This window comes from Amblyomma americanum, chromosome 8, assembly GCF_052857255.1.
Source record: "Amblyomma americanum isolate KBUSLIRL-KWMA chromosome 8, ASM5285725v1, whole genome shotgun sequence".
NCBI lineage: Eukaryota > Metazoa > Arthropoda > Arachnida > Ixodida > Ixodidae > Amblyomma > Amblyomma americanum.
In genome coordinates, this window is record NC_135504.1 from 4,791,190 (window position 1) to 4,817,174 (window position 25,985).

Below are 25,985 nucleotides of genomic sequence, written 5' to 3' on the forward strand. Positions count from 1 at the left end.
CCCTGCCGGTAGAAGATAATTCGCTCCGGCTTGGCGGTGCCGGAGAGAAGGGAATGGATCCCAGCTTTGGCTCCCAAGAAGGACACAGGCCCGGGCTGGAGAAGGAAGTGAGCGGCATTATAGTATAGTTGAACCTCGTTATAACGAAACACTTTGCACCGAGATAACGAATATAACGAAGCAATGGCGATTCCCCTTGGGGTCTCGGTCAACACGGGCTATACGAAATAATCGCCAGGCCCCGTAAACTTCGTTACAACCAGGTCCAACTGTAGTATGTTGTGGAGGAAGACGACAAATAGCGATGCAAAATGCGCTGTAGGTAGGGTGCCTAACGTGTTACGGGGAAGACTAAGTAGTTCTTAAAATGGGTTTTTTTGAGGTAAAGATATGACTAAGAGGATCCTGGTGTGGGTTAGTTGCTTCCTGCTTTTTACGACACAGATTGACACCGCGCAAAGGATCGAGGAGGAGAAGAAGCGCCCTTCCTGTGCTTCGCGATTCTTCTTCTCGTCCTCATTCGGTTGCGCTGTGTCAAACTGCGCCGAAGAGTGTTGAACGCTGCACCGGAGGTCATGAGGTTAGCAAATAGAAGCGACTGAAACCTCACTTAGAATATTCAAAACTGATAAAAATTGGCATGTTTTGGAGAGGGGAACTGGTTTCCGCGGCCAAAAATAAGTATTCAGCACTTTTAGTGACGGAACTATACCCACGGCTTGGCCAGCCTGCCCTGCCCCTTAAAGAGAGTGGGCTAGAGTACAGTATAGTTCCTTTTTTTACTCCTATCACATTTAGAGTGCAGCGTAATCATAAAATATGACACATAAAATTCACACATCGCACAATCTCATATACTGCCAATAATACTCAACGATATCTTTATGATAACTAGAGATAATTATATGACACAATGTGCAAGAGGTCGTTAGATCATACACTGTCAAACGTATTGAATGATATCTTTATGATGACTATAGTTACCTAAATGAAAATACGTGTATGAGGTCATTGCATCATACAGTGTCAAACAAATTGAATGATACTTGTATGATAACTACAGATATGTATATGACAAAACGTGTATGCGATCATTGCATCATGCAGTATTTTTGATTAGAGGAGCTCTCATATTGAGCATTGGGGTGTACGAGAAGACCACCAAATTCCAGGACGACATCATGCAGTCTGTGCAGCACTTTGAGGCTGCCAAGAAATCAAGCTTTTGAGTGGTTTCGTTCCGCAGCAAAGCATTATCACCAACCCTACATTCGAAACGATAGGTAGGATGAGATATAGTTCCTTTCCGATTATAGCGAGACTCTTAGCCCTCTGTCCTTGGCTCATACGGAGACACGCATTCTGCAGACATTGTTCTGGAGTTCCAAGGGCGTTAATGACTCGACCATCTCCGGCGAGGCAGAGACATGATGGCCTATAACTCCTGCGCTCGGTACAATGTGCGTAGCCAACATGAACATATACGCATGTCTAAAAAGCCACAGAGACATGTAAATTTCTAATGTACAAAATGCTCGCAGCAATGTATTGCAGGAAGTAGCCATTTGTGGTTCGGGTGTCCACCAAGATGTGAGATAGTTACTGCGCCATTTCCTTTCCTAAAAAACCAGACAAAAATGATAGTGTCCGCCTATATGAGACAATCACTGCGCCATTTCTTTTCTCGAAAAACCAATTTTCCAATTTCTGAAGGCGTATAACAGGCTCCTTGGATCAGCGGATACCTCAATCTCGCTTTCACGTATGTGGTGTTGGTGTCCAACTGCAAAAACTTGCTTTAGTGGCACCCCGCACACTGAATAGGAAGCGCTCACCCTGCCATCCTGGCAGGTAGCAGTTAATGGTTGATCGCGAGAGGTTGATCACCTAATGAACGCTGCGGCATATTGCTGCAGTGCCGCGTCTATGAAACAAAGTTTTCAGCGCTATACAGCCCTCATCTCTCTCTCACCATTTCCACCACATACCTCAAACCGCGATTGAGGGGTTTGCTGACACAGGGAGCCAATTATGCGCCCTTACTGTCCTGAAAATCATCCGCGTCGACAACGGTTTAATGCAAATGCCAATACCAACGAATACAATAAACGCCGACACCTTTCGATTTGTACATCCTGGATTAGCTGCGCCAATCTACATTCATTTTTAAGGCGAAAGACATTACAGGCTTATGACTCGTCAGCGAGGATGTTCTCAGATTTCCACATTTCCAATCTTATTGGTATCCGCTTACTCTGTATGAGATTTCTACACTGTATAAATGATTACTCGATGTGCGAGTGCATTTTTTGTACATTGCTTGCTTAACTTTGATTGTCAATATTCTATAGTTTTTTGGGTTTGCTGTCGATTGTGCACACGAAGGGGCTGGGGCTGCCGTCAGGCACTCAAAGGCATTTAGTCCCAGCGTCTCGTTTCACCGCATTGATAAATAAAAAATTGAAATCCTGAAATCGTGAATTAAAATTGCTCATCTTAAAAAAATGCACTCGGTACAGTCCCCAGCCACTATCTTTCGTTCTTAACCTGTAATTCTTGTTCGTTCCGCAGGCGCACGATTAACACACACAGCTTGTTAGTAGCAAATGACGAACAACCACAATAGTCTTTACCAGTGCTCCAACTGCAGTGCACCAGCGCTCTTTACTCTTTGGTCCTATCCCGTCCCTTCTTTCTACCTGCGCTGCCACTGAAGTTTAGAAAGGTTGGCCCAATTGCAAAATCCTGCAAACAAAAGTCATGGCCACTTGCATGGTTTGTAGTATCCCGAATGAGACAATTCAATATTTGCTTGCCCCAAACAGTGCTAAGCCGATCAGAATTTATATTTTAGGGGGTCTCGAAGCGTCCTGAAGCAAGTCAGGCTATCAGGAAAGCTGTAGTGTAGGGCTTCGGAAATTTCGACCACCGGGGGTTCATTAACCTGAACTGACATCGCACAGTACACTGGGCCTTAGAATTTTGCCTCAGTGGAAATTCGACTGGCGCGGCCGGCATCGAAGCCCCATATTTCGAGTCAGCAGCCCAGAGTTATAACCACTGAGCCACCGCGGCGGCGGTAAAAATCTAATTAAAGCAGCCCTACCTTTTCTTCAAAAAGAACTGAAGAAAAAACGCCATATGTAATACCCACATCTCACGAGAGAGTTGTTCTGCGGCGATTATAGAACTATGAGTTTGGTAGTTACAACGATTATGGGGAACATCGGAGGCCGATATTTAGAATAAGGAAGCGCAGAGACATTTACAGAAACAAAAACTTTGCATGTTTGATCGCCTCAATATTTCAGGCAGAACCATGCCTGCTCATTCGAGTTGGTAAAATGTCAAACTGAGCAGTGTAGCACTCGCACACTCGTATTTGGCGATTTGCGGAAACCTGATGCCAGTGTTCTGCATGGGGATTAAAGTTTCTAAAGAGTTCTGGATATCCCTGGGCTTGCCGTCAGTTGTTTAGTTGGGGACTTCAGACCAGGGATGGAGGAGTCATGCTTGCGTCTGCTGCGTGGGTGAAGCCATGGGTAGTCGTTCTCACCTTCAACCTGCCTGCTGCCGCAGGGCTGATGCGGTAGGCGCTGCTGGACGAAAACTGGGCGTCGATGGCATCGACACGTGATGATAACGCTCCAGGCGCAGACACAGGCTAGGGTTGGAGCTGCTGGGCGGGAACAAATAAGGAGAGCGTTAGTGGCCCAGTTTCAGGGCACATATCCACTGTTCCAGAAAACAGGGGTATGATATGGTTTGGGTTCTTGTCGCCCCGAACTGAGTCAGGCTAACAGGAATGAATTAATTTTCCCCCAATTATTATTCCATAAACTTCGCACCCTGGTTATACCTCTCTTGCTTAAATCGCTGCCCAGCTTCACCCGAGTGCAATAACTGACCCTGCAATTCAGTGCCCTATTTGAATATTCAATTTGTCTGCTCCACGTGGTACTACAGAAGCTGCTCTAGAAAAGCCTGCTCATGGCTTCGCCCACAAATATTAACAATCCTGAGGAGTGCATAAGTCCTCCACAATCTAATATGCAATTTAATATGAAGTTTGTATGTTAGTCAATTCTACGCTTTCTATGTTGAAGCAAAAACCAGGAAGAGATCTTGCTGACAGAGTGTTTTGTGCAATAACTACTATAAACCGCAGGCAAGGAATGATTCCGCTTATTTGGCGCAGCATTGCAAGAGCAGCGGATTCGTAAGCGAAATCACAGTGCCTCGGGAAACCATGCTTAAAGCGCCCAAGAAAGTGGCCCAATATCTATCCAGCAATAGCAACCTAACCTAACCTAATCCTTACCTAATCCTAGCCTAATCCTTACCTAATCCTAACCTAATCCGAACATAATCCTAACTTAAACCTAAACCAAACCTAATCTTAACCCACACCTAGCGTAAACCTAACCTAACAAACCTAATTCACCCTGGTATCGGGCACCGAGGTCGTGGAAACAGTTCAGAACAAGTTAAAACCAGCAAGAGCAGACAGCCTCCTTAGAAAACATTTTGGCCATGATCGGAAATTCTTTGCGTGGGATATTACCGACGCAACTCTTCTTCTGGAGCAGGTGTTATGCGTTCGCCTTGAGCATTTCCTTCCTTTGTACCAACCACATCACTTATTTTGCACTCTGCAGTTCGTGAGCAAATTTAAAGAGTTTTCTTTTTTTATTGGCCGTTATTCTAGACAGATGGCATCATTGGTGCTTAAACAACACACAATGTTTCATCTGACGTATGAATGGTCATGTGTTTATGCTATGCTACGTAAGTATGGCTTTTTAATTGCCTATGGTCGGAAGTAAATGTATACGACCTACAAACATTTCGGCTTCCTTTGCTACCACTACGATCGCAATGCGGGCACGGTAAAGTGCCTCGCGATGGTCACGTGACCGCAAGCTCTCGACGCCACAGGAACTATGTTTATTGCCTGCACTGCGGAATTCTCTCCAGAACACTATTGGTACGAGAATTCACATCCCGGTATGTTAAGATTATAGCTGCATGCGTAGCTTTCTTCAGTCAACACGCCAGTTAGTCAAGTGACCAGAGAACCTGGCTAGTTCCAAATGCTCGTTCTCCTCCTCACCTTTTAGTCCTAGTTGACTACTTCCACCGCCGTTTCGCCGAGATCTGGCCGCCCGTTCAGGGAACACCCACGTGACGACAGCACAAAGCCATATTGCAAGCTCGCACCCTTTGCTTCTGAACAAATGGTCCGATCACCACAGGCTGTCCCTGCTGCTAATCTACAAATACAGACACACAAACTTCGATTTCAGCGGCTACTGCACCTTTGCGGGTGACGTCAGAAATACTAGGAACCAGACAAGAATAAAAGCTGCACGGTAAATAAGGTAAGCACGTTCTAAACTCATACGGTCATGCTGTACAGCACCCTTAAACGCTCATCAGCACTGGTAAGAGCGCTGTCAGCGGATATAAACACAGTTTTCAGAACATGGCGCTGCTAATTTTCTTGTGTGCTTCGGTTACTTTTCTCAGTGCTATGCATTGGACATGACATGGAGGCAGGCAAAAACACCGCAAAAATCCACAAGGCGTAACCTACAATGCCTGCAGTCTACGGAGGATAAATTGCGGCGAGGGCACTCAGTAAAACGAGTCAGAGGTATGTCACAGTTATGAGCTCTGTGTGGAACGCAGCGCATGGCACCCACCACCTGACAGGTCACCACTGTTAAGTTTCCACAGCACAGAGATAAAAACACGCTTTTACTGGACGGGTTGGTTGGTGTTTATTCTGACCACAAGCGCGAATTTCGACAAGAGACAGAAAGAGAATAAAGCACATGCGCTGACTAACAAGTGAAAATTGTTTGGAAAGGATTGCGAATATATACAAGAAAATGATCTGCAAGACAAAAAGAAAAGAAAAAATTATTGATCAACGCTATCGCAGACAGACATACAAAAACGATAGCTTATTATCTTCCCTTGTGGAAGGTTTTAACGTTGGCAGACTGGAAGATCCTTGAATTGAGTCTTAAAGAGAACCAGTTTTCTTTGGACGGGAAAAATGCGCCTTCGTCCAAATTCGTGCTTCACTGCAGTCACTGCAAGAAGGCGAATAAGTGCCCTTGCCCCCCAGACCTTTGAAATAGCTTAATAACTTACAGTAACAACAATGAAATTGCCAGGGAAATTTTTGAAGCTCATGTCATCACCAAATGCAAGGAAAAATTCATCGCGAAACCTAACTAGCTGTCGCTTTTAGATGACTCTCTCCGATAGCTCCATCAATGACGTTTTCTTCTTGTCTTGCACATTATTTTCCCGTATATTAGTCTGCGCACGTGTTGTCTTTTCTTTCTATCCCTCCTCGAAATTTGCGCTGGTCGTCAGAATGAACAGAGAGGCCCTCTTTTATTGTCGCGTGGATTCGCATCATACGAAGCAAGGAAGCCACACGCGAACTTTCTCGTCAGCGTCATCGTTGTGTCTCACAAGGTCACAGTTTGAATTCACTCCAGCACACCGCGTGCTGGGCACTCATGAGGTTTTTACATCATCTTAGATGCCCCACCCACCTTTTAGACTGACGCAGGTTTCCTCTCGGCAATGGTTTCCGCTGAGGCGAAGAAGTCCCTGCCGGTAGAAGATAATCCGCTCCGGCTTGGCGGTGCCGGAGAAAAGAGAATGGAGCCCAGCTTTGGCTTCCAAGAAGGACACAGAGTCCGGCTGGAGAAGGAAGGGAGCGGCATTAGTAACGTTGAACCTCGTTATAACAAAACGGTTTATAACGAAATAACGTATATAGCGAAGCAGTATCGATTCCCCTTGGGAGCTCGGTCAACGCGGGCTATACGAGGTAATTGCTAAGCCTCGTCAACTTCGTTACAACGACGTGCAACTGTAGTATGTTGTAGAGGAAGACGACAAATAGCGATACAAAAGGCGCTGTATGTAGGGTGCCTAACGTGAAGAGACGAAAGCAGAACGGTATACAGGGTGTTGCGGGGAAGACTAAGCAGTTTTCAAAATAAGTTTTTTTGAGGTAAACATATGGCTAAGAGGATTCTTGTGTGGGCTTGTTGGTTCATGCTTTCTACGACACAGAATGACACAGCGCAACGGATTAAGTACGAGAAGAAGCGCCCTTATTTCGTGATTGTTCTTCTCGTCCTCGTTCGGTTGCGCTGAGTCAGTCTGTCGAAGTGTGTCGAACATGGCGAAGGCGTACAACTGGCTCCTCTGATCAATGGACACCTTAAACTCACTTACATATACGTGGTGTTGGTGCCCCAATGCAAAAACCTGCTTTGATTGCGCCCCACACACTGAATAGGCAGCGCCCACCCTGCCTCCCTGGCAGGTGGCAGTTAATGGTTGATCGCGAGAAGTTGGTCACCCAACGAAAGCTGCAGTGCCGCGTGTCTGCCACAACGTTGTCAGTGCTAACACATACAGCCCTCATCTCTCTCTCACTACCGCCGCCACATACTTCAAATCGCTATTGAGGGGTTTGCTGACCCAGGGATCCAGTTATGCTCCCTTCCTTTCCTCAAAATCATCGGTGTCAAGAATGTCCTCAATGCCAATGCCAAGGAATACAATGAACGCAGACAGCTTTCGCTTTGTACATCCCGAGTTAGATGCGCTAATTCACAATCATTTTTAAGGCGAAAAGACTTTAAAGGCTTATGACTAGCCAGCGAGGGTGTTCGCAGAAAAGTGTAACTACAGCTGTCAATGAAACTGCTCACATCATCAAAACAAAACAGTAAAAAGCAGAAATTATTGTGAATAAATGAAAAACAAGGAATGCAAACTAAATAAAATGAATAAAATACAAAATGGCAATTAGAATATAAAGAGCTCAAAATAAAAAACAGGAACTAGAAAACAAAAGTAAAAAATACAGCGCCTATTGTCCAGGCACAAAAAAACACCTTCTAGAAAGTTCCATGTTTTCCGATTCCTGCACGTGAGCCGTAAGCACGTAAGCCCTCAATTTTTTCAGTACTTTATTCACGGAAATAATATATTGCAGTGCAATGGAGTCTTCTGATGTGCATAGGCGGACTTCGCGACTTGAAAGTAAACTGCATACAGCTGAGGCATGCCATACGCATAAAAGATTTGCTGATGTCGACAAAAATATCGGCGTCTACACAATCGCCGCGTAACAGCCCGTTGAGGGTGCACCGCAGTGCAGTCAGTTCAGGATTAATAACGCGACTGGAGACAACGGGGGTCTGCGTCAATGTGGCACACTTCAAAAAACACCGACACCTATCTACAGCGAGCATCCACACATAATTAAGAGACACCGTCATTTGTCGCTCCAATTCTAAAACTAAACTCTTATTATATACTGGCTTCAAAAGAAACATATAAGCAGAGTAACGAGCATCTTCAAATTACTAAATTGAGCATAGAAAAAGTGCAAAGTGTGGACAAATATCAATAATGACGAGTATTACTTTCACAGCTTTATATAAACTATTCTAATTATGTGTTTATAAAAAATAGTACTAGTAAACGATAAAATTTTTACTCCGCAGTACTAGATTTACAAATATAAAATATGGGCAAGAACATTCCTCCCAAATGTCACGGAACCATGCTCATGTAGAGAAAGTTCTGAAGGCACTTAACTCTGCTTACGTGCAGGAATGTGAAAGCATGCATGGTACTTTCTAAAACGCCATTTTTTTTGCACGCCGCCTGTAGGCATTGAATTTTTTCCTGTTCTTAAATTTCTCCCTTATTTTGGTTTATTTCAGGTTTCATTATATTTTGTTTTTATCTTTTTGCACTTTTAACATTTTTCCAGTTTTTGTTAACTTTTTTATTTTTAAATCTTTTTATGTATTACATTTTTTATGTATTGTTAGTTTTATTTTGTGTTCAGTCATTTATACTCTTTATTTAATTTTTACTAATTACTAAATAATGACTAACAGACAAGTTAATAATCGACCATAACTTAGTAATTGCTAAGGGTATATGGGTTATAGCAATTATGCTATTGATTACGTCAGAGTGAGACAGATTTCGTGGACGAACAAGGATGAGCCATTAAGGCTTTCGCCTTAAAAAGGCGTTGAAAGCCCCAACTCGAACGTGGACACTCACAGCGCAGTTGGGCCCGGAATCCGCAGACGTCACAACAGCCTTCCGCACAATGGCGGCGTCCAATTGTTCGTTGAGCTCACCGACGGCCGCTCGAGACACAGGGCCTCCCAGCTACGAGAAAAAATCACAAACTCAGAAAGAAACCACTTCGCTGTCGACTCGATACTAGGAACTCAAGACATCGGTGCCTGCGCGGTGAATGTCAAGATTAGATATTTCCAATTTATAGGTATCCGCTTTTTCTGTATAACATTTCTACACTTTATAGATAATTACTCATAACGCGAGTGCATTTTTTTGTACACTGTTTGCTTAAATTTGTTATTATTCTGCAGTTTTCTAAATTTGCTCTCGATTTTGCACACGGAGGGGCTGGGACCTCCGTCAGGCACTCAAATGCTTTTAGTCTCAGCATCTCCTTGAACCTCAATGGTAAAGACAAAAATAAAGTCCTGAAATCCTGAATTAAAATTGATCATCTTGGTCCGGGTACGGTCCCCAATCGTAAATCTTCCTTTCTTAGCGTTTTTTGTTCGTTCAGCAGGTGCACGATTAACACACAGAGCTTGTTAGTAGCAAATGAACAACCACAATAGTCTTTACCAGTGCTCCAACTGCAGTGCACCAGCGCTCTTTACTCTTTGGTCCTATCCCGTCCCTTCTTTATGCCTGCGCTGCCACTGAAATTTAGAAAGGGTGGTCCAATTGCATAATCCTGCAAACAAAAGTCATGGCCACTTGCTTGGTTTGTAGTATCCCGAATGAGACAATTCAATATATGCTTGCCCTAAACAGTGCTAAGCCGATCAAAATTTATATTTTAGGGGGTCTCGAAGCGTCCTGAAGCAAGTCAGGCTATGAGGAAAGCTGTAGTGTAGGGCTCCGGAAATTTCGACCACCGGGGGTTCATTAACCTGAACTGACATCGCACAGTACACTGGGCCTTAGAATTTTACCTCAGTGGAAATTCGACTGGCGCGGCCGGGATCGAAAGCCCCATATTTCGGGTCAGCAGCCGAGCGTTACAACCACCACTAAGCCACTGCGGTGGCGGTGATTAGGGCAGCCTTACCTTTTGCTCAAAAAGAACTGATGAAAAGTGCCGTAAGTAATACAAACATCTCACCAGAGAGTTGTTCTGTGGCGATTATAGAACTATGAGTTTGGTAGTTACAACGATTAGGGGGAACATCGCAGGTCGATATTTAGAATAAGCAAGCGCAGAGACATTTACAGAAACAAAAGCCTTGTAAGTTTCATCGCCTCAATATTTCAGGCAGAACCATGCCTGCGCATTCGAGTTGGTAAAATGTCATACTGAGCATTGTAGCACTCGCACAATCGTATTTGGCGATTCCCGGAAACCTGATGCGAGTATTCTGCATCGGGTTTAAAGTTTCTACAGAATTCTGGATATCCCTAGGCTTGCCATCAGTTGTTTAGTTGGGGACTTCAGACCAGGGACGGAGGAGTCTTGCTTGAGTCTGGGTGAAAACATGGGCAGTCGTTCTCACCTTCAACCTGTCTGCTGCCGCAGGGCTGATGCGGTAGGCGCTGCTGGACGAAAACCGGATGTCGGTGGCATCGACACGTGATGATAACGCTCCAGGCACAGACACAACCGAGGGTTCGAGCTGCTGGTCTGGAAGAAATAAAGAGAGCGTTAGTGGCCCAGATTCAGCGCACTTGTCCGTTGTTCCGAAAAACTGGGGTATGGTATGGTTTGGGTGCTTTACGTTCCGAACCGACTCAGGCTAACAAGGATGAATAAATTTTTCCCCAATTATTATTCCGTAAACTTCCTACCCTTCACCCGAGTGCAATAACTGACCGTGAAATTCAGTGCCTTATTGGAATATTGAAGTTGTTTGCTCCGCATGTTACCACAGAAGCTCCTCTAGACAAGCCTGCTCATGGCTACGCCCACAAATATTACAATCCTGAGGAGTGCATACGTCCTCTACAGTTTTGTCTAAGGGAATTGAAGTAAAAAACAAAATGTACCATGCTTTCCTCCAATCACGTGACGCAATTCAAATAAAACAATTCAAAGCATATGGTAACAAATAAATGCCGATCTAAAGAAGGCAAAAATGTACTACTATCGCTGTCTATTTACTAAAATATATACTATCATTGTCTATTCGCTGAAAACCTTCAGTCGCCGTGCAATATAACGAGTTATCGTTTTTGGATGACTCTCACCGATTGCTTCATCAATGACCTTTTCTTTTTGTCTTTCAGACTATTTTCCCGAAAATCAGTCAGCGCACGTGTTGTCTTTTATTTCTATCGTTTGTCAAAATTCGCACTGGTCATCAGAATCAACGGAGAGAACGTCTTGTCTTGTTGCGTGGATTCCGTCATCCGAAGCAACGAAGCCACACGTAAACATGCTCATCCGCATCTTCCTTGTGTCTCGACAAGTCACAGTTTTAATTCGCCCCAGCACACCACGTGCTGGGCACTCAAGAGGTTTTGGCATCATCTTAGATGCCCCACCCACCTTTTGGACCGACGCAGGTTTCCTCTCGGCAATGGTTTCCGCTGAGGCGAAGAAGTCCCTGCCGGTAGAAGATAATCTTCTCCGGCTTGGCGGTGCCGGAGAGAAAGGAATAGAGCCCAGCTTTGGCTCCCAAGAAGGACACAGAGTCCGGGCTGGAGAAAGAAGTGAGCGACATTAGTACAGTTGAACCTCGTTATAACAAAACAGTTTATACCGAAATAACGTATATAACGAAGCAATGGCTATTCCTCTTGGGAGCTCGGTCAACGCGGGCTATAACGAGGTAATTGCCAAGCCTGTCAACTTCGTTACAACGAGGTGCAACTGTAGTGCGTTGTGGAGGAGGACAGCAATTGGCGATACAAAAAGCGCTGTAGGTAGGGTGCCTAACGTGAAGAAAGGAAAGCAGAACGGTATACAGGGTGTTACGGGGAAGAATAAGTGGTTCTTAAAATAAGTTTTTTTTTAGGTAAAGATTTGACTAAGAGGCTGCTGGTGTGTAGTAAATGCTTCATACTTTCTAAGACACAGATTGACACAGCTCAACGGATCGAGGACGAGAAGAAGCACCCTTCCTGTGTTTCGTGATTCGTCTTCTAGTCCTTGTTCGATTGCGCTGTGTCAACCTGTGCCGTAGAAAATATGGCTCTTTCAGCATAGTGTTGAGAGGGTTTGCAGACATCATAAAACCGGTGAACCGTCTTGAGTAGTAAGCTGGTTAACTAATTTTTAATAATTATTTAACGGGAAGAGCAAATTCGTCGAGAAGATGCTGGTTCGTGTTTCTTCTCAAGCGGTATCGGTGCTTGGATAATATTGAGGGCTCCTTATGTCTTCTATGCCACGTGCCGAAGCCTCAATCGATAGCCCTGCGCCGTTGCCTCCATCAGTTCCATTTATATTGACGCTGCAGGCCGCCAGTAAAAATGAAACTGATGGAGTCAATGGCGGCGGGCATTCGATTGAGGCCATTTTCAGCACTTGCTATAGCAGACTTGAGCAGCCCGCGAAAGCATTCGACGAGAACAAAGTTGCCGTTTGAGAACAAACACAAACGAGCTCAGCCTCGAAGAATCGGCTCTTCGTGTAATGTCAGTGAAACACACAAATGTTGGATAAATTGACCATGGATTTAAAATACTCAAGGACAAATTTCGGGGGTGGCCCGGGCCGAACTTTGGAAATGATCAGCGACAAAGTTAGAGGCCGCCAATGTGTCGGGCACGCTCAATTACTCATGGTTGGACTAATTTGGTCAAAATCTGGCAAGGTCAAATTTCTGGGACGGGTCTGATTTTTGCGGGGGTCAGTGTGAGAGTGCGGATTTGTGCTATGTTAAAAACGACGATGAGCGGGCAGTGCCTCCGGACGGAGGAGATGGAAGTTGATAAGGACGACGTACTGCAATGCATAACGACAGAATATGGTGCAGTTCAACACCAGGCGTGTTCGGCTGAGGCGATAGCCTAATCGTCTCCAATAGCGTCCTGTGAAGCTGATCTGTTTGCGCTGCTGTGGATTCAACTTCCAATCGTAAATTTGTTTTTCTGTCTTTCTTTTTTCTAGGCGCAATAAGACCTTGTCTAGGCTGAGGGTCAATTTCAGGTTGCGGCCAGGTCCCGCGATAAGCTGGGTTGGTGCTTCGAGTAGAGCTATCGCCCTAAAATAATTGAGTTACGTTCATCAATTCACAACACATGCCGCAGACGTGGGGGCAGTCTGCAAAGAACAAGCCGTGAAGTGCATACTTTTGTGTCGATTTCGTACACTGAATTCAGGGGGCACTTTGTTGCCCTAAAATGTGGTGAGGCAAATAAATGCCCTTAGCGCGGTGTTGCTGCTTGTGTCACTGACATGTTGTTAAGATGTTGATTAAGGACCCAATTGTTTGCGAATCTTTAATGCTGGAGACACTGAAGGGCGTTTGGGTGATAACTTAAGGTCTTCGTACTAAAAACTTCAATGTCAATCGGGCGTAATCATTTTCGCGGGGTACTGAATGCGCCTTTCCCTGTTGGTGCGCCCGACATATATTATGATATATCTTCTGAAAATATAAAGCATGAGATACTGGGATATTTTCCGCTTATTAGGGACCTCCTCGAGACGTATACTGGAACCTTTCCCGTGTGCTGCGTCACGGAAGCCACGCCGACTCTCAGAGCACCATACGTACCGTGCTATCGTGGATGTTTGCGGCGTGTCACAGACGCTCTGGTCCACCCGCCGACTGGGCTACGCCGAGGGGCGTCGTGGAGACCAGAGAACACAGCTGGCATTCCACTCAAGGCGGCGGCGGGAGTCGTCTTCTCGGGGCCGACTGGCAGCCTGTGGCAAGTGTTCGCCCTGTGAAGAACCCAACTGAAAATCTGAATCGACATGGTAAATATTTACCACCAACACTGCCGCAGTGTTCGACTTAATGAGCGTTAGCTAAGGGAGCTTCAAGCGTTTATATCGGTGGGCTCAGCAAATGTGGAGAAGACCAAATCCAAACATCATCCCTTCGAAGGCAAAACGATAAGGCGCCCATGCGCTGTGCATTGTCAGTGCACGTTAAAGATCCCCAGGTGCTCGAAATTATTCCGGAGCCCTCCACTACGGCATCTCCTCTTCCTTTCTTCTTTCATGGCCTCCTTTATGCATTCCTTTACTGTGCGGTTCAGGTGTCCAACGATAGATGAGAGATGCTGCGCCATTTCTTTTCCAAAAAAAAAAACCACAATTTTTCATTCGATAGATGGATGAAAAGTGGCAGCGTCCTCTTTGAAACATGCTGATGGCAGTTGCCACCATGCTCAGTTTTTTCTTATATTTTTGTTTAACTGCGTTCTAAGTTATTAAAATTCGCTATTTTCTTTCAATACGCCTTCCTACAATTCTAACATTATGTCTGTGCGATTTTAGTGCACGTTAAAGATCCCCAGGTGGTCGAAATTATTCCGGAGCCTTCCACTACGGCACCTCTTTCTTCCTTTCTTCTTTCATTCCCTCCTTTACCCTTCCCTTACCTAAGAAACCCTCAGAACCAATCAAGCAACGACTTGGTTCAGGTGCCCAACGATATACGAGACAGATTCTGCGTCATTTCCTTACCCTCAAAAAACCAATTATTATAATTATGTCACCTCTGCTCTTGAGCCACAAATCTGCCAATCGCTTTTTGCTAATTTCCACCGCAGATTTGTTTACATGACCATTATGTCTAAACCCTAGGGCATCAGGAAGAGTGGCTGTGCCTGCATCGACATCGGATGGATACAGTCACATTTTTGTATGAGGCGTTCTATTGTTTCTACAGATTTACCACACAAAGCACATGTGTCGTCGCCTTCGTAAAATTTCTTTTTGTAGCTGAGTGTTCTGAGACACTCTGAATTTCCTTGAAAGAGTAGGGCACTGCCTCCTGAGATATCATAAAACACTTCCTTCCTGATCTGCCATTTCCAGCATCTATATAGTTCTACGGTATGGTTTTTTTTTCATTGAATCTATCCAATCTTTACCTTCCGCATTTTTTATCCTGTCGTTTTAAGCCCTTTCTTTCTCCATCCTCCTCTATGGCATTCTTAATGGTTAGCTTCCTAGCTCTTTTACGCAAGTGTGAGTCAACGCTCTTTCCCAAAAAAGGTATTTAAGTACCTTATCTGCCCACCTGTTATCGTCCGCTTTTCACAGACGTTCTTCGTACAGTATTTCACTCTGAGCTTCCCGTGCAACGAACGATGCCGAGCTAATATCTCCCTGCACTGCCTCGTTTGTGGTTTTCCCGTGTGCACTTAGCGCCAATCTTGCAACAGCTCTCTGATTTACTTCTGATCTTGACTGAACTTCTGCCCTTAAGCACAGAACCGCATTCCCGAAAGTAAGCTCCGGCACTATTATACCTTTCCAAATACCTCTCAGTACTTCATATTTGTTATACCACCATAATGCCCTATGTTTGATTATCCCGGCATCTGTTAGCCCTTTTGCTAGGAGAGACTGTTCTAAGACACAAACAGCGCGATATACCTGATGGATCTTGCACTATTGCGATTTACTGCCGCCTTTCCTACATTAGGTATATTTCCTCCTTATACCAGCTATTAAATTTTATAAACGTGTGCGTAACGACATGCCGAATCGTTCGACACCATCCGGTACACCCTGCGACAAACGGTTCGGCCGTGACGGCCGTCTAAAGGCCATCGATATGCACGTTTGTGGGGCAGAAAGGTCGTTGTTGCGAATCCCACTCATATTTTGGGCTTTATCTGAATTGGTAATTTCATCCTCATAAACCTCCCAACTCATTTCACACCACTTTGAACAATTTGTGTCAAACGGGTGGCCCCTAAATTTTATGCATATGGTGGGTTCCGGGGCGGGGGTGTGTCGCACTTCCCAATAACGGATTAGAAGCATAGCTACTAATTAAGGCGTTACGGGCCCACTGTTCCTATGTTATACAGTGTGGTCTCATGGTAGCTGTTTCGGTCAATTTGGCCTTCATTGCAGACTGATGCGTCCTTGACAAATTAGGTAGCCAGAGCTGATTCTTAAAATTAGGGTTTTGATCGCAGAAGGTGCACGAGTAATGGACCTATTAGTTTGCCATTCACGTTGACGGAATGAAGCAGCGTCAATCAATTTGCATGCAACAAAATGAATCAGCAAAGGAATACTAAACACTAGATATTGAATGTTACGCTGTTTAATGTAGGTTTCATGTAGCTATGTACAGGCAGTGGCTAAAATTAAGCCAGTAAAGGAGTTGCAGTGGACATGTGGACATTGAGCGAAGCCTTGCTTTTTCAGGAAACCATCTCCGTACGCGCACTTTTTTGAGGAGGAGGGATACTACTTGGTTTGAGTGTGCGTCATAATGCGCGCAAAGAATGTAGTTCACAAGCATGATTTGATCCGGAAAATCCTCCTGCACACCCAGATGTATTAGCTCAACTGCCGCCATCCCGCGATGCGTGGAGGGATTCCTCACCTGCACTGCAGCTGGCTGGTGCTGGCCTTGGAGGCGCCGTGTGAGTCGCCTCCGCTCACGTGGCGAAGTCCGTGCAAAAACCGCGGTGTGCTTCGCAGGGGCAGCATATGCGGTCGAGCCAGGAATTGGCTTCCAAGAAGGGCACACAGACTGGAGGACAGAACAAGAGCCATAATTTTAATATGGAACGCTGACTTGGCATTTAAGAGCGTTATTTCTTAATACTCGCATTCAAACGTTTATTGTGCGTCCAAGATTTCAATATGGCGGCAGGTAATCTCGGGTCGGCAAAGTGGATCACCCATCACATGACCTTTGGCGATTACGTTATGCAGACTCCGACTGCACAGGCGGGGTGTTGTTCGCAGTAAAGCCAGTTGCCTGTAGCGCTTGTCCCGTCACCTTTTCTCCTCCTTTGCCTGTAGACGCGATTTCCAAATTCGGGAATATAATAAAAAAGTCTTTACTTATTACAATCCTCCTACATTCAGCCATACGATTACAGAGAAAAGCTGCGCAGCCTTCAAAGAAACTTTGCAGTGTAAGAAAATTTCGTTCTGGTGCTGTGTGCTAGGACTATTAAATCGAGCTGCAAGTAAGAAAGAAGATCGCGCTGTGATTGGCATATGAGAAAAAAGTGTGGGCTCGTCTCGATCACTCGCCGAAAAACCAGAGTTGAGCTGGCACTCGCCGAAATGTGGCCGCAAGCATTCGAGGTCTTACAATGTGCGGAAAGTGAATGATTATCTGACGCAGTAGTGGCCTAAGGCCATTACTATATTTTATGGCGCCACTGAATAAGACCACCGCAACACACGTCAAAGCGCGATTGTAGCGTTTGCTGACCCAAAGAGTCAGTTATGCGCTCTTCCTTTCCTCGAAATCATCTGCGTCGAGAACGTTGTCAATGACAACGAATAAAATGAACGCCGACAGCTTTTCCTTTATACATCCTGGATTAAGTGCATTAATCCACATTGATTTTTAAGGCGAAAGACTTTACAGGCTTAAGGCTCGCCAGCGAGGATGTTCGCACAAAAGGGCAACACTACAGCTGTCAATCAAACTGACGACGTCAATAAAATAAAACAATAAAAAGCAAAAATTATTGTGAGTAAAATAAAACCAAGAAATGAAAACTAAATAAGACTAAAAATGAAAAATGACAATTAGAAAACGACAATAAAAAATATAAAATAGAAAATAAAAGTAAAAATTTAAAACACAGCGCGTACTGTCGTGGAACAAAAAAAAACGCGACCTAGAAAGTTCAATGTTTTCGGATTCCTGCACGTAAGCCGCATGCACGTAAACCCTCAAATTTTTCAGCTCTTTATTCACGGAAATAGTATATTGCAGTGCAATGGAGTCTTTCTGATGATCATAGTCAGGCTTCACGACTTGATAGTAAACTGCAAACCGCTGACACAAGCCATACGCATAAAAGAGTTCCCACTGTCGACTAAAACATCACCGTCTACACAAACGCCACGTTGCAGCCCACTGAGGGTGCACCGCAGCGCGGTCAGTTCAGGACTAATAAGGCGACTGAAGACACCAGGGGGACAGCGTCGAGGTGGCACGCTCAAAACACTCACACCTATCTACAGGGATCATCCGCATATAAGGGCCACCGTCATTTGTCGCTCCAGTTCTAAATTGATGTTTTATTCAATAGCGCCTTCAAAACAAACAAATAAGCAGAGTAAAGAGCATCTTTCATTTACTAAATTCAAGACAGAAAAAGTGCAAAATCAAGCAACTCAGGCTATGATGGACGCTGTAGAATAGTGCTTCGGAAATTTCGACCGCCTGGGGTTCAATAACCTGCACTGCCATCGCACAGTACACAGGCCCTTAGAATTTTACCTCCATGAAAATTCCGCAGCCGCTGCCGGGATCGAAGCCCCGTATTTCGGGTTAGGAGCCGAGCGCCATATCTACTGAGCCACCTCGGCGGCACTAAAAAAATTGATTAGGGCAGCCTTCGCTTTTGCTCAAAAAGAAATCAAGAAAAACTCCGTACGTAATAGCCACATCTCAACAGAGAGTTGTTCTGCGCCGATTATAGAAATATTAGGTAGTTTGATAGTTAGAAAGATTAGGCGGAACATCGGAGGCGGATATTTAGAATAAGGAATCTCAGATACATTTACCGAAAGAAAAACCTTGTAAGTTCGGTTACCTCAATATTTCAGGCAGAACCATGGCTGCTCATTCGAGTTGGTAAAAAATCAAGCTGAGCAGTGTAGTGCTCGCACACTCGTATTTGGCGATTTGCTGAAACCTGATGCGAGTGTTCTGCATTGGGTTTAAAGTTTGTACAGAATTCTGGACATCTGTAGGTTTGCCGTCAGTTGTTTAGTTGGGGGCTTCAGACCAGGGACGGAGGAGTCTTGCTTGCGTCTGCTGCGTGTGCGAAGCCATGGGCAGTCGTCCTCACCTTCAGCATGTCTGCTGCCGCAGGGCTGATGCGGTAGGCGTTGCTGGACGAAAACCGGGCGTCGATGGCGTCCACACGTGGTGGTAAAGCTGCAGGCACAGACAAAGTCAAGGGCTTGAGCTGCCGACCAGGTTTTTTGCACTTGTCCGGTGTTCCAAAAGACATGGGTATGGTATGGTTTGGGTGCTTGACGTCCCGTACCGACTCAGGCTATTAGGGATAAATTAATTTTTCCCCAATTGTTATTCCGTAAACTTCGTACCCTGGTTATACCTCTCTTGCTTAAATCGCTGTCCAGCTTCACCCGAGAGCAATGACTGACCCTGAAATTCAGTGCCTTATTTGAATATTCAATTTGTTTGCTCCACATCGTACTACAGAAGCTGCCTGCTCATGGCTGCACCCACAAATATTAACAATCCTGAGGAGTGCATACGTCCACTGCAATGTAATAGGCAATTTAATATGAAGTTTGCATGTTAGCCAATTTTACGTTTCCGATGTTGAAGCAAAAACCAGGGAAAAACTTGCTGATAGGAAAATTTTTGTGCAATAAATACGATAAATGGAAGGAAAGGAATGATTCTGCTTATTTGGCGCAGCATTGCAAGAGCAGCGGATTCGTAGGCAAAGCTTCATGTTACCATGAAAACTTAAAAGGAAAATACAGCTTGAACAGAGACGACGGACGAAGAAGAGGTGCAGAACACAAGAGCTGTCTGGTTGAACCAAATTAATTTATCACTTAATGTCAGCAAAGGCGGCGTGCTGGTATTTCCGCCCGAAACTCCTTTGTACATCTCGCAAGTATACCGCTTCACTCCAATTCCGCAGGTGGAATCGGTTAGATACCTAGGCGTAACTTATGATCAAAGCTTGGACTGGCGACACCACATTAAGAATAATCTTATTAAAGGGGAACCTGCTCTGGGCCGGTTGACACGAGTTGGCAATAAAAAGTTTGGCATGCGTCGTGACATGTTACTGTTGCTCTATAAGGCTTATATGAAACTGATTCTGGAATTTGGTTGTGTCTTGTTCTCTGGTAGCGCAAACTACAAGCTGCAGCCATTATCTTTACTGGAAAGGCGTGCCCTACGGCTATACCTCGGGCTCTCAAAATCAGCTTCAAACGCTGTCCTTTATCTGGAAGCCCGTATCCCCGATTTCTTTTTCCGCTTCCAACTTCTAACAGTGCGTACTTTCCTCAGGTGCTTTGACCCAGCTCCCGGCGTTTGTAGTCCCATTTTCTTATCCGAACCACACCGGTTTTTCTCTAATCATTAGCCACGCTATCAGCTTCCGCAAGTTAGGTTCACACAGAATCTATTAGCCCCGCTTCAGGTTAATCTGATCTCCTTGCAACAAGTTGCAGATACGCAGGCTTACCCCGTCTTCTATTATGACCACAATTTCCCGTCCCATGCGAAACATATGCCCGCAAATATCCTAAATGGTCTCCTTTCTGAACACCTACAGAGTTTTCCTCTTCATACTGTTATCTCCACTGATGCCTCCGGCATCTGTGAGAAGGTGGCGGTTGGGATATATTCGCAGGAGCTGGCTTAAAGCTATTCCGTTCGTATCCCAGATTATACTCCTGTATTCTTCGCAGAGTTTCTGGCCATTGGTTTGGCTCTTCTCAAACTTCCTAGGCATGTTGCACGGGTTCTTATTCTTGCAGACTGCCTTCAGTTCTAGTCTCTCTACAAAGTTCGGGGAAATCTTTATTGAATTGTTCGCTTAGGTTTTTTGTTCCGTGCACAGTGCATTAGATACGCTTTGTCTGGGTACCTGGGCATTCGGGTGTCTATTTTAACGAGGTGGCTGATTTGTCGGCAAGGTAAGCTCTCAGCGCTCCTGTATTCTATCCCGTCCCTCACCTCATTCTGTAGGAAACTTCACGTTTCCAGCGCTTCCAACATATTTCAGCCAACCTGAGTGATCCATTTCTCAATACCGTGGATTTTAGCCACTTAAAAGTTCCCATGGAATATCACGTGGTGTAAATCAAGGCTTTGTGAGGTGTCAATGACGCTTCTGTGATGCAGAATCCCTCACTTAAATTTGTAGTTATGCAGATGTGGGTTGGCTGCGACAAACCTTTTTGTATCATGTGGGCAAGTTGAAACAATAGATAATTTTCTCCTCTCTTGCCGGCGGTTCGCAGTTCAGAGTAAACAGTATTTGGAGGTCCCTCTTTCGATGTTAGGACCCCCACTGTCTCTTCCAGTTATTTTTTCGTTCGGTGCGAGCGCAAAGGGATTCCCGTTAAGCAGTGTCTGCGGCTACCTTCATGATTACATAAATGCAACTGATCGATTACCTTGTTAGCTGTATACAAATTTTGTCTCATGTCCAAAAATGCTCGATTCTATTCCTGGTAATTATTATTTCTTTAATTGATTTGACTGTTCTGATATTTATATTGATTTAGTCTTCTCACGCCTATTTTTCCCAGCGCAAATACCTCATTGGGATTATCTACTGAACCTAGACCAATCCCCCTGCGTGGGTATGTGCATTGCTTACTAAGGAGGAGGAGGAGGAGGAAGAGAAGAAGAAAGAGGAATAAGAATAAGAAGAAGAATAAGAAGAAGAAGAATATGAATAAGAAGAATAAGAATAATAATAATAAGAAGAATAATAATAAGAATAAGAATAATAAGAATATTAAGATAAGAATAAGAAGAATAAGAAGCATAATAAGAAAAATAAGAAGAATAATAAGAATAATAAAAATAAGAAGAATCAGAATAAGAAGAATAAGAATAAGAATAATAAGAATAAGAATAATAGGAATAATAAAAATAAGAATAATAAGAATAAGAATAAGTAGAAGAAGAAGAAGAAGCGCTGTCTCGCAACTGTGTTGTGAGCCTCTTCTTCCCGTCGCCTCTGTTCGCGCTGTATTTTTCCTTTGAAATGAACGTAACCCAACTAGCCCAACTTTACATCCTACTACAGTGCCAAGGGAAACCAAGCTGAAAGCGCGTAAAAAAGTGGCCCAATAGCTGTCCAGCCATAGCAACCTAACCTAACCTAAATTTAACCTACACCTAACATAAACCTAAATTAACTAACGTAACCTATTTTAAGATTTTTTAGCTAAATTCGCCGTAGTATCGGGCACCGATGTCGTGACAACAGTTCAGAACAATGCAAAACCAGCAAGAGCGGACAGCCTCCTTAGAAAACATTTTGGCCATGATCGGAAATTCTTTGCATGGTATAATACAGACGCACCTCTTCTTCTGGAGCAGGTTTTATGCGTTCTCCTTAAGCATTTCCTTTGTTTGCCCAAACAACGTCACTTTTTTGCACTCTACACTTCGTGAGCTAATTTAATGAGTTATTCTTGTTTTTATTGCACGTTATTCCAGACAGACGCCCTCTTTGATGTCCAAACCGCCCAACATTTTTCATCTGATGTATGAATCACCAAGTTTTTATGCTACGTAATTATCGATTTTTTTAAGTGCCTATGGTCCGAAGTAAGAGTTTCCGAACTACAAACATCGCCGCCACATTTGCTACCACTACGATCGCAATGCAGGCACGGTCAAGTGCCTCGCGATGGTCACGTGACCACGAGCATTCGACGCCGCAGGAACTGTATATGTTTATTGCCTGCGCTGTGAAATTCTCTCCACAACACTATTGGTGCAAGAATTCACTTCCGGTATGTTAAGATTATGGCTGCATGCGTAGCTTTCTTCAATGAACACGCCAGTTAGTCAAGTGACCAGAGGATCTGGCTAGTTCCAAATGCTCGTTCTGCTCCTCACCTTTTAGTCCTAGTTGACTACTTCCACCGCCGTTCCGCCGAGATCTGGCCGCCTGTTCTGGGAGCACCCACTTGACGACAGCACAAAGCCATACTGCAAGCTCGCGCCCTTTGCCTCTGAACCAATGGTCCGATCACCACAGGCTGTCCCTGCTGCTAATCTACAAATACAGACACACAAACTTCGATTTCAGCGGCTACTGCGCCTTTGCGGGTGACGTCAGAAATAATAGGAATCGGACAAGAATAAAAGCTGCACGGTAAATAACGTGAGCACGTTCTATACTCATACGGTCATGCTGTACAGCACCCTTAAACGCTCATCAGCACTGGTAAGACCGCTGTCAGTGGATATAAACACAGTTTTCAGAACACGGCGCTGCTAATTTTCCTGTGTGCTTCGGTTACTTTTCTCAGTGCTATGCATTGGACATGACATGGAGGCAGGCAAAAACACCGCAAAAATCCACAAGACGCAACCTACAATGCCTGCAGTCTCCGGAGGATAAATTGCGGCGAGGGCACTCAGTAAAACGAGTCAGAGGTATGGCACAGTTATGAGCTCTGTGTGGAACGCAGCGCATGGCACCCACCACCTGACAGGTCACCACTGTTAAGTTTCCACAGCACAGAGATAAAAACACGCTTTTACTGGACGGGTTGGTTGGTGTTTATTCTGACCACAAGCGCGAATTTCGACAAGAGTCAGAAAGAGAATAAAGCACATGCGCTGACTAACAAGTGAAAATTGTTTGGAAAGGATTGCGAATATATACAAGAAAATGATCTGCAAGACAAAAAGAAAAGAAAAAATTCTTGATCAACGCTATCGCAGACAGTCATACAAAAACGATAGCTTATTATCTTCCCTTGCGGAAGGTTTTAACGTTCGCAGACGGGAAGATCCTTGAATTGAGTCTTAAAGAGAACCAGTTTTCTTTGGACGGGAAAAATGCGCCTTCGTCCAAATTCGTGCTTTACTGCAGTCACTGCAAGAAGGCGAATAAGTGCCCTTGCCCCCCAGACCTTTGAAATACCTTAATAACTTACAGTAACAACAATGAAATTGCCAGGGAAATTTTTGAAGCTTATGTCATCACCAAAACCGAGGAAAAATTCATCGCGAAACCTTCAGTCGAACTGCAAGATAACTAGTTATCGCTTTTAGATGACTCTCTCCGATAGCACCATCAATGACGTTTTCTTCTTGTCTTGCACATTATTTTCCCGTATATTAGTCTGCGCAAGTGTTGCCTTTTCTTTCTGTCCCTCCTCGAAATTTGCGCTGGTCGTCAGAATGAACAGAGAGGCCCTCTTTTATTGTCACGTGTATTCGCGTCATACAAAGCAAGGAAGCCACACGCGAACTTTCTCGTCAGCGTCATCGTTGTGTCTCGACAGTTCATAGTTTGAATTCACTCCAGCACACAGCATGCTGGGCATTGAAGAGGTTTTCGCATCATCTTAGATGCCCCACCCACCTTTTAGACTGACGCAGGTTTCCTCTCGGCAATGGTTTCCGCTGAGGCGAAGAAGTCCCTGCCGGTAGAAGATAATCCGCTCCGGCTTGGCGGTGCCGGAGAAAAGAGAATGGAGCCCAGCTTTGGCTTCCAAGAAGGACACAGAGTCCGGCTGGAGAAGGAAGGGAGCGGCATTAGTAACGTTGAACCTCGTTATAACAAAATGGTTTATAACGAAATAACGTATATAGCGAAGCAGTATCGATTCCCCTTGGGAGCTCGGTCAACGCGGGCTATACGAGGTAATTGCTAAGCCTCGTCAACTTCGTTACAACGACGTGCAACTGTAGTATGTTGTAGAGGAAGACGACAAATAGCGATACAAAAGGCGCTGTATGTAGGGTGCCTAACGTGAAGAGACGAAAGCAGAACGGTATACAGGGTGTTGCGGGGAAGACTAAGCAGTTTTCAAAATAAGTTTTTTTGAGGTAAACATATGGCTAAGAGGATTCTTGTGTGGGCTTGTTGGTTCATGCTTTCTACGACACAGACTGACACAGCGCAACGGATTAAGGACGAGAAGAAGCGCCCTTATTTCGTGATTGTTCTTCTCGTCCTCGTTCGGTTGCGCTGAGTCAGTCTGTCGAAGTGTGTCGAATGCGACGAAGGCATACAACTGGCTCCTCTGATCAATGGACACCTTAAACTCACTTACATATACGTGGTGTTGGTGCCCCAATGCAAAAACCTGCTTTGATTGCGCCCCACACACTGAATAGGCAGCGCCCACCCTGCCTCCCTGGCAGGTCGCAGTTAATGGTTGATCGCGAGAAGTTGGTCACCCAACGAAAGCTGCAGTGCCGCGTGTCTGCCACAACGTTGTCAGTGCTAACACATACAGCCCTCATCTCTCTCTCTCTACCGCCGCCACATACTTCAAATCGCTATTGAGGGGTTTGCTGACCCAGGGATCCAGTTATGCTCCCTTCCTTTCCTCAAAATCATCGGTGTCAAGAATGTCCTCAATGCCAATGCCAAGGAATACAATGAACGCAGACGGCTTTCGCTTTGTACATCTCGAGTTAGATGCGCTAATTCACAATCATTTTTGAGGCGAAAAGACTTTAAAGGCTTATGACTAGCCAGCGAGGGTGTTCGCAGAAAAGTGTAACACTACAGCTGTCAATGAAACTGCTCACATCATCAAAGCAAAACAGTAAAAAGCAGAAATTATTGTGAATAAATGAACAACAAGGAATGCAAAATAAATAAAATGAATAAAATAGAAAATGGCAATTAGAATATAAAAAGCTCAAAATAAAAAACAGGAACTAGAAAACAAAAGTAAAAAATACAGCGCCTATTGTCCAGGCACAAAAAAACACCTTCTAGAAAGTTCCATGTTTTCCGATTCCTGCACGTGAGCCGTAAGCACGTAAGCCCTCAATTTTTCAGTTCTTTATTCACGGAAATAATATATTGCAGTGCAATGGAGTCTTCTGATGAGCATAGGCGGAATTCGCGACTTGAAAGTAAACTGCAAACAGCTGAGGCATGCCATACGCATAAAAGATTTGCCGCTGTCGACTAAAATATTTGGCGTCTACACAAACGCCGCGTTACAGACCGTTGAGGGTGCACCGCAGCGCAGTCAGTTCAGGATTAATAAGGCGACTGAAGAC

At 44.7% G+C, this 25,985-nt stretch overlaps 2 protein-coding genes across 2 annotated transcripts in view; both read right to left on the minus strand.

Annotated features, from left to right (window-relative positions):
* On the minus strand, positions 1–19,221 carry LOC144101627 (uncharacterized). The gene is made up of 9 exons (XM_077634769.1): positions 19,057–19,221; positions 13,809–13,867; positions 11,633–11,784; positions 10,641–10,768; positions 9,127–9,237; positions 6,576–6,726; positions 5,114–5,273; positions 3,557–3,676; positions 1–95 (listed from the first exon to the last, which is right to left on the minus strand). Exons 1-7 carry the CDS (start codon positions 19,219–19,221, stop codon positions 5,269–5,271), a joined length of 771 nt encoding a protein of 256 aa, XP_077490895.1. The 3' UTR covers positions 1–95; positions 3,557–3,676; positions 5,114–5,268.
* LOC144101628 (uncharacterized) overlaps positions 19,057–25,985 on the minus strand; it is a 10,507-nt gene continuing 3,578 nt past the window's right edge. The window contains exons 4-6 of the mRNA XM_077634770.1: positions 24,325–24,475; positions 22,845–23,004; positions 19,057–19,145 (exon numbers count right to left, since the gene is read on the minus strand). Coding sequence (XP_077490896.1) covers positions 23,000–23,004; positions 24,325–24,475 — 156 coding nt within the window. The 3' untranslated portion in view covers positions 19,057–19,145; positions 22,845–22,999. The remainder of the gene's footprint in view (positions 19,146–22,844; positions 23,005–24,324; positions 24,476–25,985) is intronic.

Excerpts from the sequence above, each read along its gene's own strand:
- LOC144101627 (XM_077634769.1), bottom strand. The coding sequence starts at position 19,221 with ATGTCTTTTGGAACACCGGACAAGTGCAAAAAACCTGGTCGGCAGCTC. Across the intron at positions 10,769-11,632 it reads AACCTGCGTCGGTCCAAAAG|ACCAGCAGCTCGAACCCTCG; the intron begins GTGGGTGGGGCA and ends TATTTCTTCCAG. Across the intron at positions 9,238-10,640 it reads CGGCAGCAGACAGGTTGAAG|CTGGGAGGCCCTGTGTCTCG; the intron begins GTGAGAACGACT and ends TTTTTCTCGTAG.